This window comes from Orcinus orca, chromosome 16 (genome assembly GCF_937001465.1).
Source record: "Orcinus orca chromosome 16, mOrcOrc1.1, whole genome shotgun sequence".
NCBI classification, from domain to species: domain Eukaryota; kingdom Metazoa; phylum Chordata; class Mammalia; order Artiodactyla; family Delphinidae; genus Orcinus; species Orcinus orca.
Window position 1 is genome coordinate 25,049,288 of NC_064574.1, and position 13,461 is coordinate 25,062,748.

Below are 13,461 nucleotides of genomic sequence, written 5' to 3' on the forward strand. Positions count from 1 at the left end.
CAGCTAGACATATACTCCATCCCTTCCCCTTCAGGGGCTCCATAACCCAGTGCCTGAGACCAAAAGGTTGAATTGATGATTCTCATGCTCTTATTTTCCTTTTTTTAAATGTGTCTTGCATTATAAGGATTCTCTAAAAGTAGTTATTTCTGAGTCACCCCCCATTGTCTGGCTCTGTTACCAGCAAGCTTATCTACCCTCTTCCTTCCCTGTATGACACACGCACAACCAGAACCAAAGCCAGCCTAACAACACCCTAAGCCAATACTGTGTTTGAGATTGCAAAGTGCTTCTCCTACTTTAGCTGTACTCAGGAAGAAAGCATAATGTGCTTTAAATAGATTTTTATTTGTTTTTCTTTATATTAACTTTTTCTCCCATAGAGGAATAACATTACAGTCTAACAATCAGAATCCTGTTACACACATACACAGGCATGCCACGTGAGCAGGCTGAGGCGGTTGTGTCCTTGAGTCTGTCAACATGTCATAACATGGTCAACCAGAGTCTCCTCTTTTCAGCCAGTCTCAACACAAAACACCCAAGAGGGACGCACTCATCTTACTGGTTCCATTTGGAACTAGGCAGCAGGGCAAGAGGGAAGATATAAGGGGCCATGTTATGTCTGCCTTCAGTCCCCTCACATAAAGCCACATGGATCTGAGGAGTCATCCAAGAGCTCTGGTGGGGTCCTCAACGCACCTAACATTATGGGTCAGAGCAAACTCAAGGTTCCAGGTGGGGGCCGGGGAGCAAGCATACTCCAAAACAGCAGCAAACCGCATTCATACACAGATGGGACCCTGATGGGGCCAGACTGCAAAGGCTGGAAATGACACCCAGTTTGAAGAGAGATGTATTGGAGAATCACTGGAAGTTGTCCTTTGATGTAATTGGGACTCACTCTAGAAATAGGGGTCCCTCTCACATACTCAGTTTTGGCAAAGCGCTGGTAGTCTTGACGTTAAGTAATGCAGTCTGGAACAAACTTCTACAGGGTCTCTGAAACATCAGTAAAGACAGACTCTCTAACCTCCTCCTGTCTAAGGTTGCATAGGACTTTGTGAATTCTGGTTCCCTCATGTATTCAAGTTCTGTGGTTTAAAAAAAAATCCTGAAGCATGCTCAAGGTGAAAGGCACATACACAGTCAATACAGTATGACGAGTTCTGCTGCTTCAGGAGTCAGACTAGCAGGAGACCAAACTAGTGTTGGCTCTTAGAAATCTATACACAATTAAAATATTGTCACACTCAAATGCTACAGAATCTATAGGAAAGTACAAAAACATGAGCCTTGCAACCAGCCAGGTGATGATGTTGGAGGGTTCTAGAACTACAGGAGCCTCCAGAAATACGGGTAAGGTAAGGGCCTTTTGAAATTTGAGCCAAATGCCCTATAACTCACTTTTCCCCCACAGAAGGATTGTGAGCACTGCCCAGAACTGAGCCTAGGCTCCAGCTGGCAGCAAAGGAGTAGGCAAGAAGAGTTGGAGGGAGTTTCAGCTCTTGGAAGTGCTGAAGACCCTAAGCTGGCTGTGAAGTAACCAAGGAGTAGCTGGAAGAATAAAAGGGACTAGGTCGTAACTGAAGGAGAACCTTGGAGAGAGGAGCAAGGTTGTCAACTACTAGGGCCCTAGTGGACCAGCATGGGGAATTTGATCTGCTCTTACTGTAAATTTGGCTTATTCCTTTGGATAGGAGACCCCAACAGGGCTTTCTCTGTCCCTATCCCAGCATCCATGGGGCTACCCCCTCCCTTATCCATACACCCCACTGGAGACCTAGGGTTATAGGGCCAGGGAGGGCAGCTGCCTTTGCCCGCATGGGGTTGCAGAGTTTTCTGTTAGCCTCAGCTTGGCTGTGAGGCCTAGAAACCTAGAATTGAAGGGAAAGACCTGTGTTAGTATGTAATAGGAAATCTTAAAGGTTTCAAGGAAGAAAGAGCACACACTAGAAAAGGACAGAAAGAGGAAAGGGGAAGCAACTCGGGGCATCCCAAGAGGCTGTTGCTGGTGTCTGAGCCCAGAAGTCAATCCCACCGTGAGAAGGGGAAAGCTGGCTGCCCCTGTTCCCTTTGTCTCACCCAGATATTCAGGTTCCCTCTTCCAGGTACTTACTGGAGGAGAAGGGAAGGGGAACCATAGGGTACCCATTTCCCCCCAGCAGCCTAGAAAGGAAGAGAGCCCTGGGAAAGAAAATGAAGAGAGGCTCCCCTAAAGGCCCTGAACCTGGACAGGGACTATTTGGGGATTGTGGCAGTGGGGCTCCTGGCCTCCTACTCAGGAGTGTTTATTAGCCATCCTGGCAGAGTATGAAATACAAGGCCAGAGGCAAGATGAAGGCTAGCTGCCATTCCTTGGTTGGCTTCACCCCACAGCTTGTCCTCCCCAGCAGCATCATTCTGCATTCTTATCCTGGGGTGTGTCCTTCTCCTGCCTAGAATCCCTCTGGCCTGCATCTCTCCTAAGCTAGTTCTAGCACCTTGGGGCATATGAACAGATGTCTAGGATGGCAGGGCCTTGCCCAGCCTTTACTGCTGGGTTGATGTGGGTAGGGCAGCAAGGTACTAACTAAGCCTTTCAGATACAGGGACCGGCAGAGGGGTTGATTTCAGGAAGAGATTTGGGAGGTGGCATTGTAGAAAAGTGATGTGGGCTCCAGCTTGAGAGCAGGGCTTGGCCTCTCTGAGTAAGCACCATGCCAGCCCCCATTGTGCCCTGCTCCCTACAGCATCTTAACCTGTCTGTCCTGTCTACATTTTCAATAGGTTTCCTCTTTTCCTCGATTCCCTCCACCTTCTCCCTCTAACTCACATCTCACAGTCCTTTCCCACATGCCTTACCTTTCCATACCTAGGCAACTCCAAGGAGCCCAGCCCCCAGAGGAGAGGGAAGGGGAAGACTAAAGGCAGAACCCTTTAGTCTCAGTGGGAGAATTACTGGGAATGAGTAATAAGGGAGCAGGAGTGAATGCAGTGCCAAACATTAGATAGACTGAGGCTTGTAAAGTGGGAGCTGAAGGTAGGGAATGAGCCAGAAATGAAACTGGAAGAAGACACTCTCAGAAATAGGAGTGGGCCAGAGTAGAGGACCGGAGGGCAGGGATGGAGAATGTCAGGGCAAAGATCAGGATGGGAACCGACGGAGTGTCGGCGGTGGGGGAGATGGAGCATTAGATGCCAGAAGGGGCCAGAAGGTGGGAGGGTGAAGGGAGAGGGGGAGGTTCAGAGGCAGATTAGAGGATCAGAGATAGGGAAATAGAAGGAGTAGGAGAGAGAGAGAGAGAGTGAGGCTATCACCCCCACCTCACACACTTAAGAAGGGAGGTTGTGGTGTCCAGCCCGAAGTGGGCTGCAGGCGCCCCTCAAGCAGCACACTGGCTGCGGCGGAGGGGCTGGATAAGGGTCGGGAGTCAGCGAGGGGTTTGCGGCACGGCCGGCGGAAGCTCAGTAGTTGAACTGGCGCTGGCACGGCTGGTAGACAAAGCTGCCCTGGTGCTTGGGCCGGCGCGGACGGCTCTCGCGGGCGCGGTTCTGCCGTTGCACCACCTTGGCGCTCAGAGCGTGGCGCTCGGCCCGCTGCCGGGCCCGCTGCAGGCGCCGCGCCTGGCCCGCCTTCTCCAGCAGTGTGGCCCGCGCCGGCAGAGGGGCGGCGTGGTGCAGGGCCCGGGGTTCACGGCGAGCAGGCGCCAACTCCCTGAGGGGACAGAGCGAGGCAGTCAGGGCTAGACAAGTCGTGGGGGACGGAGGAGAGCGCTGGCACTTCCCACCCTGTCCCCGCACCCTCGCACGATTTGGTCTCTGCTCCTAGGGGGGCGCACAATGCCCTTCTTGTGGGTACCAACCATTCCTCCAAGCCAACCTGGAGATGCCTACCGTCTCAGCGATCCCAAGCCTCGAAGCTCTGTCTCTCTCAAGCCCCGCCCTAGCCACGAAGCCACGCCTCTCCCTATCTCAAAGCCCCGCCCCTTTACCTTCAGGCCTAGCTTCATTCCGGCCCATGGGCCCCGCCCTTTGCCTCGAAGACCCGCCTCTAAAGGCCCCGCCCCGGCACTGCCAGGGGGTCTCCTGGGCTCGCTCCTGCAGCGGGGACCCTAACCTCCAAGACAAGCTTCTCTAGGCCTCCAGGCTCCGCCCCCGGCCGGCTCACCCGTCGCTAAGGTCTCCGTCTGGCAGGGCGGCGTCAGGGTGCGGGGAAGGAGGTCCCGGCTCCAGCACTATGGTGCTGCCGGTCACGTAAACGGACATGCTGGGGTGCTCGATGAGGAGGTCCTCCAGGGGGCTGCTCTGGAGGCGGGCAGGCCCGAGCCCAGGCCCTTCTGCAGTAAAACAGGCCGGAGGGGTAACAAACCAGCTCTCATCCATCAAGGAGGGTGCGGGCGGAGGGCGGCCCGCAGGGGCCGGGGCGGCCCCGGGGCTGGGTGGAGCTGTGAAGCTGTCTACGTGGCGCGGGAGGGGGAGCCATGCGGACGAGGGGGCGCAGCAGGGAGGGACACACACACGCACACACACACACACCGGACACAATGGGGCAGGGAGAGAAAGGGCATCGTTAGTCCGACACGCAGCCCCGCCCACCATACCCAATGGGCATCCACAGTCTCGACCTGCTGCCCTAGGGCGCGTGAGGTGTGGACTCCAACACTGTACCGCCAGGAGATGGCCCCAGCTTGCATGAGATGGGGCCCTGTTACCCTCCACCTCCAATATTACTGCCTCAGCCCCAATTTGCCCAGTAGGCCCGGGGGAACTCCCCAACCCCTTAGCAGCTCCCTGCTCAACTGCTTGGCCACTTGCCCTAATGACGACTTCACAGGCTCAGGAGTCAGTCCTGGCCCCAGACTCGGGCCTCACCCGCCAGGTCAATAATGAGCCAGCCATCCACTTCATCCTCCTCGGAGACGAAGGCTCGAGGGCAGTCGGGGTCCTCGGGGGGCGCCGGGGAGCTGAAGAAGAGGCTGGTGAGGCGCTGGAGCATGATGGGGGAGTGAAGAGGCCTCAGGGGGCTGCCCTATGGCAGTGCAGAAACCTGGGAGGTAGAGAGGAGTCAGAGGCACCACAGACTGGTCTCCCCATTGTGGCTGGGGATACCTCCCCCAGCCCCCAGAACAGTGATAAGGGTACAACAAGGATGCGTGGGAAAGCTTTCTCGTGTGTGTCTGTGTGTGTGTGTGTGTGTGTGTGTGTGTGTATTTGTGTGTGTTTGTGTTCCCTTTCTGGTAAGTCAGCCTGCCTTCAAGCTTTTGTTTTCTGTATGACCTTAGAAGTTATTTAACTTACCTGTGCTTTAGTTTTCTCATCTGTCAAATGGCAAGGATAATAGTATCCTCCTCTCAGCCCTTAAAGGAATTAAATGAGCTAATAATAGTATCCTCTCTGGGCTCTCATAAGAATTAAATGAGCTAAATACAAAGTGCTCAGAACAGCACCTGGGCACAGAGTAAGCATTCAATAAACTAAGCAACTAGTTTATTATTAATAATTATTAATATTGTTGCATGCTCTAGGAGTGATATATATGACCAGACTCTGTCGGGGAATGCTCCCCAGAGGATTGGACATCCAACCTGGACCTTGAAGGGTAAAAATAGTTCTCCAAGCAAGGAAGAAATCGCCCAGTATTGTGATTATTTATCATCACCATCATCATCATCATCATCATCATCATATAGCTAACATTCATGTGCCAGGTACTATACTAAGCACTTTACCTATATTACCTCATGTAATCCCCATGATTACTCTAGGAAGTGGGTATAATTATTATCCCTTTTTTGTGTGTGTGTGGTACGCGGGCCTCTCACTGTTGTGGCCTCTCCCGTTGCGGAGCACAGGCTCTGGACACGCGCAGGCTCAGCGGCCATGGCTCACGGGCCCAGCTGCTCTGCGGCATGTGGGATCTTCCCAGACCGGGGCACAAACCCATGTCCCCTGCATCAGCAGGCGGACTCTCAACCACTGCGCCACCAGGGAAGCCCCTATCCCTTTTTTATAGGTGAAGAAACTGAGGCTCAGAGATGTAAGATAATTGGCCCAAAATCTCAAAGCTAGTAAGACACACAGGATTTTAACCCGTGCAGATTCCAGATCACTATACGCCATTGCCTTTGCTGGGTATCTGTCTAGATTAGGCATTTTTAACTTAGTGGCCTGGGGCCATGGTCCATGTGTATTTTTCTGAAAAGAAGGACCTTGGTTTTCATCATGATTTCCTAAACAGCGGTCCTTGACCCCAGAGATTAAGAACCACTACTTGAGTCTGTGTGGCTTGAAAAGTGCTCCCTAGCAGAAATCCCACAGAACAGCTACCATCCTCACCCTGTGATCGCATAGGCCTCAATTGTGTCTGTCAGATGAAGATCCTATTCCCACAGGCCCTCCCCCTCTTACTATCTATTCCCAAGCTCCTGCTCAAGGGCAGCATCCCTGGCTAGGAGGAAGAAGATCAGGTTGCCTGGCCCCAGGGAGACAGCAGGTCAGTGGGAGGTGATGATGGAGGGAGGGAGCTATCAGACCCCAGGAGCCCTTAAGTATGAGGACTGAGGGTTTGACCAGGACTCAAGCCCTCAATCAGTCCTTCCCTCACTGAAGATGAGGAAGGAGACCCCCTGCTCCAGGAATGTAAACACCAAGCCTACCTCAGGACTAGACCTGGGCTAGGGGCTGCTGGCCAGGCCCCCTGGATGTCCCTGGAGCTTGACTCTCCACATGTCCCCGAAGATAGCCAACAGTTAGTTTTGCTACTCAGCCACTTGTCACCTTCCTCTAAGGATGTTTCCACACTTTCTATAAAACTCCCTGGGGGCATGTCCACACTTCCATTCCCTGGAGGCATTCTACTCTAATTGCTAACCCACCTGGGGTATTTCTTTTTTTTTTTTTTTTTTTTTTTTTTTTTGCGGTACGCGGGCCTCTCACCGCTGTGGCCTCTCCCGTTGCGGAGCACCGGCTCCAGAGTCGCAAGCTCAGCGGCCATGGCTCACGGGCCCAGCCGCTCCGCAGCACGTGGGATTCTCCCGGACCGGGGCACGAACCCGTGTCCCCTGCATCGGCAGGTGGACTCCCAACCACTGCGCCACCAGGGAAGCCCCCACCTGGGGTATTTCTTATGGTTGTTGCTACCTCTCCCGATCCCTGGGTATATTTTCACACTTGCCACAGAATCACCTAAACTCTATGCCCTGAGAGTACTTATACATTTTGCAGATCCACGGTGGGCTCCAGAGGAAAGTGCTGCCTGGGTATTGGCCTCCCTGGTAGTAGATCTTCCGGGATTATGAAAGGTTGGGCCACTCTCAACTAGTGCCTGCCCAGCACAAGCCACATATCCCAGCCCATCTGTAGCCACAGGGAGTTAGTGACTCAGTTACCAAAAATCCAGAGAGTTTGGCCCCTCCTGAAGGAAGGGAAGACTGGGGCCTTGTTGAGGCACACCCTCTTTCCAAGGACCTACTGCTTCACTGAGAAAATGAAAAGGAAGTTAATAGGTGTTTCAGGAGACATGATATTCACCCAGCCCATTTTGCGAGCTGAGGATCAGAGGACATAAATCTACCCAAAGACACATGGCTAGATGGTGGCAGAGCAGGCCTAGCCCCAGGTCACTGAGCATTCAGTCCAGAGTGAACACAGTCAGGAAGCCCTCAGTAAACAACCCCCAAAATATAATGATGCAGGGGACACGGGGAAGTCAGACAGGAGTCAGACTTTGATCAAGTCACTGCCTCTTTCAGCTATAAAAGGGTCTGAGGTTCCTGGCACCAAGATTCATCCTGCATTTTCCAGAGCACCCACTGTGTACCAGAGTCTACTCTGGGCCTCCTCAAATTACAAACAGATTGAGGTAAGGGAGGCTTAGGGTGGGGGAAGCTCCCTGCCTGAGGTCACAGAGAAAGTCAGTGACAGAGCCAGAACTGACAACCTCACCAGCCAGCCAGTGGCTGCCTCCTCTCATGACCACTAAGGGAGGCTCCCAGGATTTTTCTTTCCCAGCCCTGACAGTTCCTGGTTCTTACATTCCCAGTTCTGCTCCAGGGAGAACCGTTCCCATTAATAACTATAGCAGCTGTGCCCAGAATAACACTGGAGCCCCAAGCCACCTCTACCCCATCCAGGCCATCCTTGAGCAAAGTCTAGGCTGGGATGGGACTGCTGGTCCAGCCCGTAGGCCCATCTATTTGGAAAGTCAGAGGCTCTCCTTCTCCCGCTCCTTCTCTGGTCCCTCTCTGTGAGCAGAGAGGGGCAGCACAAGCCTTGTAGTCCCTAGCACTAGGCCAGGTCAGTCCTCTCTAGCTGACAACTCTGGGGCTGGGAGGTGAAGAAGAGCCAAACAGAGGGAACTCTCACCTCCACTCCATCCCAACATCGGAGACACCCTGAGGCAGGCATTGCCTCACATTTCTGTGGTCAGAACAGCTAGGAGGCAGTGATTTTATTGGGCTTGGCAACTCCAAAGAACAGAGTGTCAGGGCCTCAAAAGGGGACCCAATCTCCAGAGACCTCCTGGGAAAAGATCCAGGAGTGAGGAAACCTAGGAGCTCTATCAAATTTAAATGGTGCTTAGCCCAAGGTAGAGTCTTCAGTGGAAGGAGGATGTGTAACTTGTTACTTGTAATGAGCTCTTACTAGCTATGTGCCCATGGCTAATGCATCTGCTACTCACTAGGTAGGCATGACTCTAACTGGTTGCATGACTTCGAGTAAGCTATTTCCCCTCTCAGCGCCTCAGTTTCCCTTCCATGAAATGGGGTCTAAGACCCCTCGTTTGGGGGCTGGGAATGACGTCAGCTAAGGCGCTTCTCACATGTCAGGGATTCGGAGAAAGTTATGATGTTAGTCCCAGGGGTGCAGAACCTGGAGCCAGAGGGAGGGGGTTGTATCACCATCTGGCGCTGCCCCAGTGACCTGGAGCCGAAGCTTCAGGGGCCCCTGAACTCCTGACAACCCCCTCCCCCCAACCTAGACCCAGTAGCGCCTTCGGAACCTCTCTCAAGTCGCAAGAAGAAAGTAGGGGATCAGAGGCTTGACCCCAGCTCCTGGATTAGCCCAGGAAACTGGAGGACCCTCTGGTCCCGCTGCCTTTCAGCGTCACTCACCCATAGGCGCAGCCCCGACCCAGCGCCCAACGGGTCACCGGAGGACAAGCGAGCTGAGCCGAGAGGCGGGGAGGGGGGCGGTGCCGGCCTTGGTGACGTCTCAATGTCATATGCAAATCGGGAGACGTCATGGTCTACCGGGCTTGCGGCAGCCAATCCGGAGACGGGAATGCAGCCCCGGAGGCCGCCGGCGGAGACAGACAAAGACCCGGGAGCTGGGGGCGCGGGGCGTGTCCCCAGGCTCCGGGAGACCCCTGGCCAAAGAGGGTCGGAACTCACCTGGGGACTGGGGCTGTGCGGCAGGCGGAGGTGGCGCTGAGGTAGTTGTGAGGCGGCGCGTCCCGGGGTCGGTGGCTGATCACAGGCGCGGCCGCATCGCGCGGGCTGGGCGGGAAGGCGGCTGGGGTACTTGTCGGACGCTCAGGGCTGCGGCGCTCGCCCGCGGGGCTTTGAGTCTGTGCAGCCGCCGCTGCTGTGCTCACGGCACAAATTGGAACGTTCAAACAGCTGATTGTGATGTCACAAAGGGGCCCGCCCGCCTCGCGTCACCGACCGGCGGAGCAGCGGCCAATCCCGTGTTGCGGATCCCCCCTCCCCGCCTCCTCCACGGTTCGCTGGCTAGTGGCTCCCTCCCCGGGATCCCGACTCCGATCCTAGGGGCGGCGGCCCGGAGAAGCGACTGCAGGAAGCTTGGACCCCCTACCCCTGGACGACCCACGGACCTCTCAAAGAGGAGGGTTCTTACTCCTTTCTACGAGATCCCCATCTTCCTGCGCTCCCTCCGCCTATCTTAGCGCCCTCACCTCTCGCACTGCCCCTCTTGTCCTTTCACCTGCATCCTATATCCATGTCCCTCAATCTTTACCCTTTTCTCAACTCCACACCAAGTTCGTGCACCTCCCTCCTCCTCACCACCCTTCTCCCTGCTCTCCCTTTTCTGTCTCACCTTCTCAGCGTATGCGTTCGCTGCTTTCCCACCCCATTTTTCCTCAGCTGGGCAGGCTTGAGAGGTGGGGGACATCCCTTTTCTCTGGTTCCAGGGGATCACCCGGCAGTATAGAAGAGTTGGTTAGGCTGACAGGAAATTTTGCGGAGTAGGACTTGGAGAGGAATTGCTCTGGGCTGAATAACCATTGAGTGCTCAGCACTGGAACGTTTACACACCTTATTAACACATTCTGCTGCAGGGGCTGGACAGAAAAGTGACAGGGCAGGGACTGGTTATTAGCCCGGATTTACACACACGGAAACAGACAAATCTCACTAACTGTTAGTATGTAGATTCATATTCAATAATACACTCAACAGAAACTATTGCCGCTGCCAGACCAGTAGCTGACATTTATTGAACACTTACTGAGTGCCAGGCACTGTGCTATACTGCTTTATATGTGTTTTGATCTTCACAACAGTCCCAAAAGGTGGGTGTTATCCTCCTTTTCCAGTTGAGGAAACAGCCTCAGAGAGCCTAAGTGACTTCCCAAGGTCACACAGCTATAGTAAATGGCAGAGCCAGGATTTGAACCCATAGTTCCTGGCTCCAACTCTCTCCACTCTCTACATGCATCAGATTATCAAAACCCCAGACTGCTTCAGCCTCCCCCAGGAGACCTGGGCACAGCCCTGATTTCCCCCAAACTTGCTGTGTGACCTCAAGCAAGTCATGTTACCTCTCTGGACCTCAATTTCCTTATCTGTCAAATCTAACATACCCAGTTACCTTTTTATTTTTGGCTGCTGCACTCTGGCTTTATATGCAGCGAGCAAGGGCTACTCTTCGTTGCGGTGTGAGGGCTTCTCATTGTGGTGGTTTCTCTTGTTGCAGAGCATGGGCTCTAGGCGCATGGGCTTCAGTAGCTGTGGCATACGGGCTCAGTAGTTGTGGTGCACGAGCTTAGTTGCTCCGCGGCATGTGGGATATTCCCGGACCAGGGATCGAACTTGTGTCCCCTGCATTGGCAGGCGGATTCTTAACCACTGAGCCACCAGGGAAGTCCCAAGTTTCCTTTTAGATATTCTTTCAAACTCTCCATCCTCAGGTTTATTCCAATCCCATATTCTAGGCCCCCAGCGTTCCCAGTGGCCTGGGAAATGCCTGAAAGACTACAAATACACATCCTCAGAGTCTCCAGAGGTTCTGGGTCCTTTCTTAGTAGAGCAGGGATGGTGGGGATGGGTCTGTGAGCTGTCCATCTGGTCCATCAGGAGGCAGGGGGTGAGCTAGGCCAGAGCTTCTGCTCTGGTGATAAAATTCCAGCCTAATAACAAACCCTAGAAGGACTCCTCTGTCCTAGCAACTAGGAGAAGGATCCTGGAAATAATACCCAGAGGCTTGACTAGGGTGTAGGGGATGTAGAGCAGTGTTTTGGCCCTTGGAGGGTTGTCCCCAAAGCATCCTCATTCTTTGCAACCCTGAGTCTCTGCCCATCACATCTGCTTCCTGCTAACCTCATACCGTCTCTTGACCTCTCGCTGACTTAAAGTAAATAATCCCTAACATGCCTCTCTTGTCACACCACTTGCCTGCTCTAAAACCTTCTGTGGCTCCCACAGTACCATGCTCCTTAATACAGCATTTGTGGCCTTCCATGATCCAGCCCCAGTTCTCTCCGGCTTTATTCCCCTTCTTCACTTACACACACCTTGTGCTAAGGTCAAACTCCTCATTGTCTCTTCAACTCTCTCCCACAACCACACTTTGGCTCAAGCTCTTTCCTGGAATGCCCTCTTCAGCCCTTTCTGAATTCAGAGCTTTCCTGTCTTCAAGATTCTACTCACCCCGTCTTCCTCTAGGTAGCCTTTCCTGTCCTCACCCATGGTCCAGAGCTACTTGATGGACAGTACAGTTATTTATTTGTTCAATAAACAGTAAGTCATGGTGACTAATTGTGTGTATGTGTTTTCCCAGGTAGATAGTGGGCATCCCAAAGGCAGGATCTCAGTCCATATACTCCCATCACTCAGCCTGTGCTGGGCCTGGCATAGAGTAGACTCTAATCAAAGGCTCAACGACTAAAAGCTGGGGACTTCCCTGGTGGTGCAGGGGTTAAGAATCCACCTGCCAATGCAGGGGATATGGGTTCAAGCCCTGGTCCGGGAAGATCCCACATGCTGCGGAGTAACTAAGCCTGTGCGCCACAACTACTAAGCCCATGTGCCACAACTACTGTGGCCTAGAGCCGGTGCTCTGCAACAAGAGAAGCCACGGCAATGAGAAGCCCGTGCACCACAATGAACAGTAGCCACAGCTCGCCGTAACTAGAGAAAAGCCCACGTGCAGCAATGACGACCCAACACAGCCAAAAAAAAGAAAAAAAAAAAAGGTTGATAGATACTGCCAAATAGCCTCTAGGATGTACAAATTTATACTGCTTGTAGATTCGTTTGTTTTTTTCTACATAAATATGTCATATGATAGGACTTCCCTGGTGGTGCAGTGGTTGAGAGCCTGCCTGCCAATGCAGGGGACACGGGTTCAAGCCCTGGTCCGGGAGGATCCCACATGCCGCGGAGCAACTAAGCCCATGCGCCACAACTACTGAGGCTGCACTCTGGAACCTGCAGCCACAACTGCTGAGTCCACGTGCCACAACTACGGAAGCCTGTGCGCCTAGGGCCCGTGCCCCGCAACAAGACAAGCCACAGCAATGAGAAGCCTGCAACAAGGAGCAGCCCCCACTCGCCGCAACTAGAGAAAGCCCGCGTGCAGCAGTGAAGACCCAACGCAGCCAAAAATAAATTAATTAATTAATGTTTTCTTCTTTCTTTTTTTTTTTTTTTGCGGTACGCGGGCCTCTCACTGTTGTGGCCTCTCCCGTTGCGGAGCACAGGCTCCAGACATGCAGGCTCAGCAGCCATGGCTCACGGGCCCAGCCGCTCCGCGGCATGTGGGGTCTTCCCTGACCGGGACACGAACCCGTGTCCCCTGCATCGGCAGGCAGACTCTCAACCACTGCGCCACCAGGGAAGCCCCTAATTAATTTTTTTAAAATGTAATATGATATACTCTGTCCTGCAGACTCACATATTTTGCTCAGTAATACGACACAGGAGTTCTACCTATGTCAATATACACAGATCTTCCTCATTACAAACAAAACCTAAAACCATCTTACAGTTTCCGATTGTATGGCAGAAGAAAGCTTATTTAGTTTATCACATATTGATGGACATTTGGGTGGCTTTCAATTTTTTGCTGCCACAAACAATGTAACAGTGACTCCTCTTCTATGAATAGAATAGAATCAGAGAAGTGAATTGCAAGATTGATAGGTATACATACTTAACATTTCAGTAGATGCCATCAAATTGCTCTCCCACAATGTTGTACCAATTTAACTTCCACTAACGGTGCATGAGAACCTTA

General features: G+C 53.0%; 1 protein-coding gene across 5 annotated transcripts; it reads right to left on the reverse strand.

Annotated features, from left to right (window-relative positions):
- Positions 1-329: 329 nt before the first annotated feature.
- Positions 330-10,177, reverse strand: TP53INP2 (tumor protein p53 inducible nuclear protein 2). Of its 5 annotated transcripts, XM_033433557.2 has the most exons (5): positions 10,042-10,177; positions 9,375-9,567; positions 4,855-5,029; positions 4,151-4,319; positions 330-3,697 (listed from the first exon to the last, which is right to left on the reverse strand). In XM_033433557.2, the coding sequence occupies exons 3-5, from the start codon at positions 4,976-4,978 to the stop codon at positions 3,448-3,450; spliced, it is 543 nt and encodes a 180-aa protein (XP_033289448.1). In that variant the 5' UTR covers positions 4,979-5,029; positions 9,375-9,567; positions 10,042-10,177; the 3' UTR covers positions 330-3,447. The 5 variants fall into 5 exon arrangements, with proteins under 5 accessions (XP_033289448.1, XP_012389600.1, XP_049554900.1 ...); XM_012534146.3 differs by lacking the exon at positions 10,042-10,177 and having other exon boundaries at positions 4,151-4,439; XM_049698943.1 differs by lacking the exons at positions 9,375-9,567; positions 10,042-10,177 and adding an exon at positions 9,096-9,360 and having other exon boundaries at positions 4,151-4,439.
- Between the last annotated feature and the right edge of the window lie 3,284 nt (positions 10,178-13,461).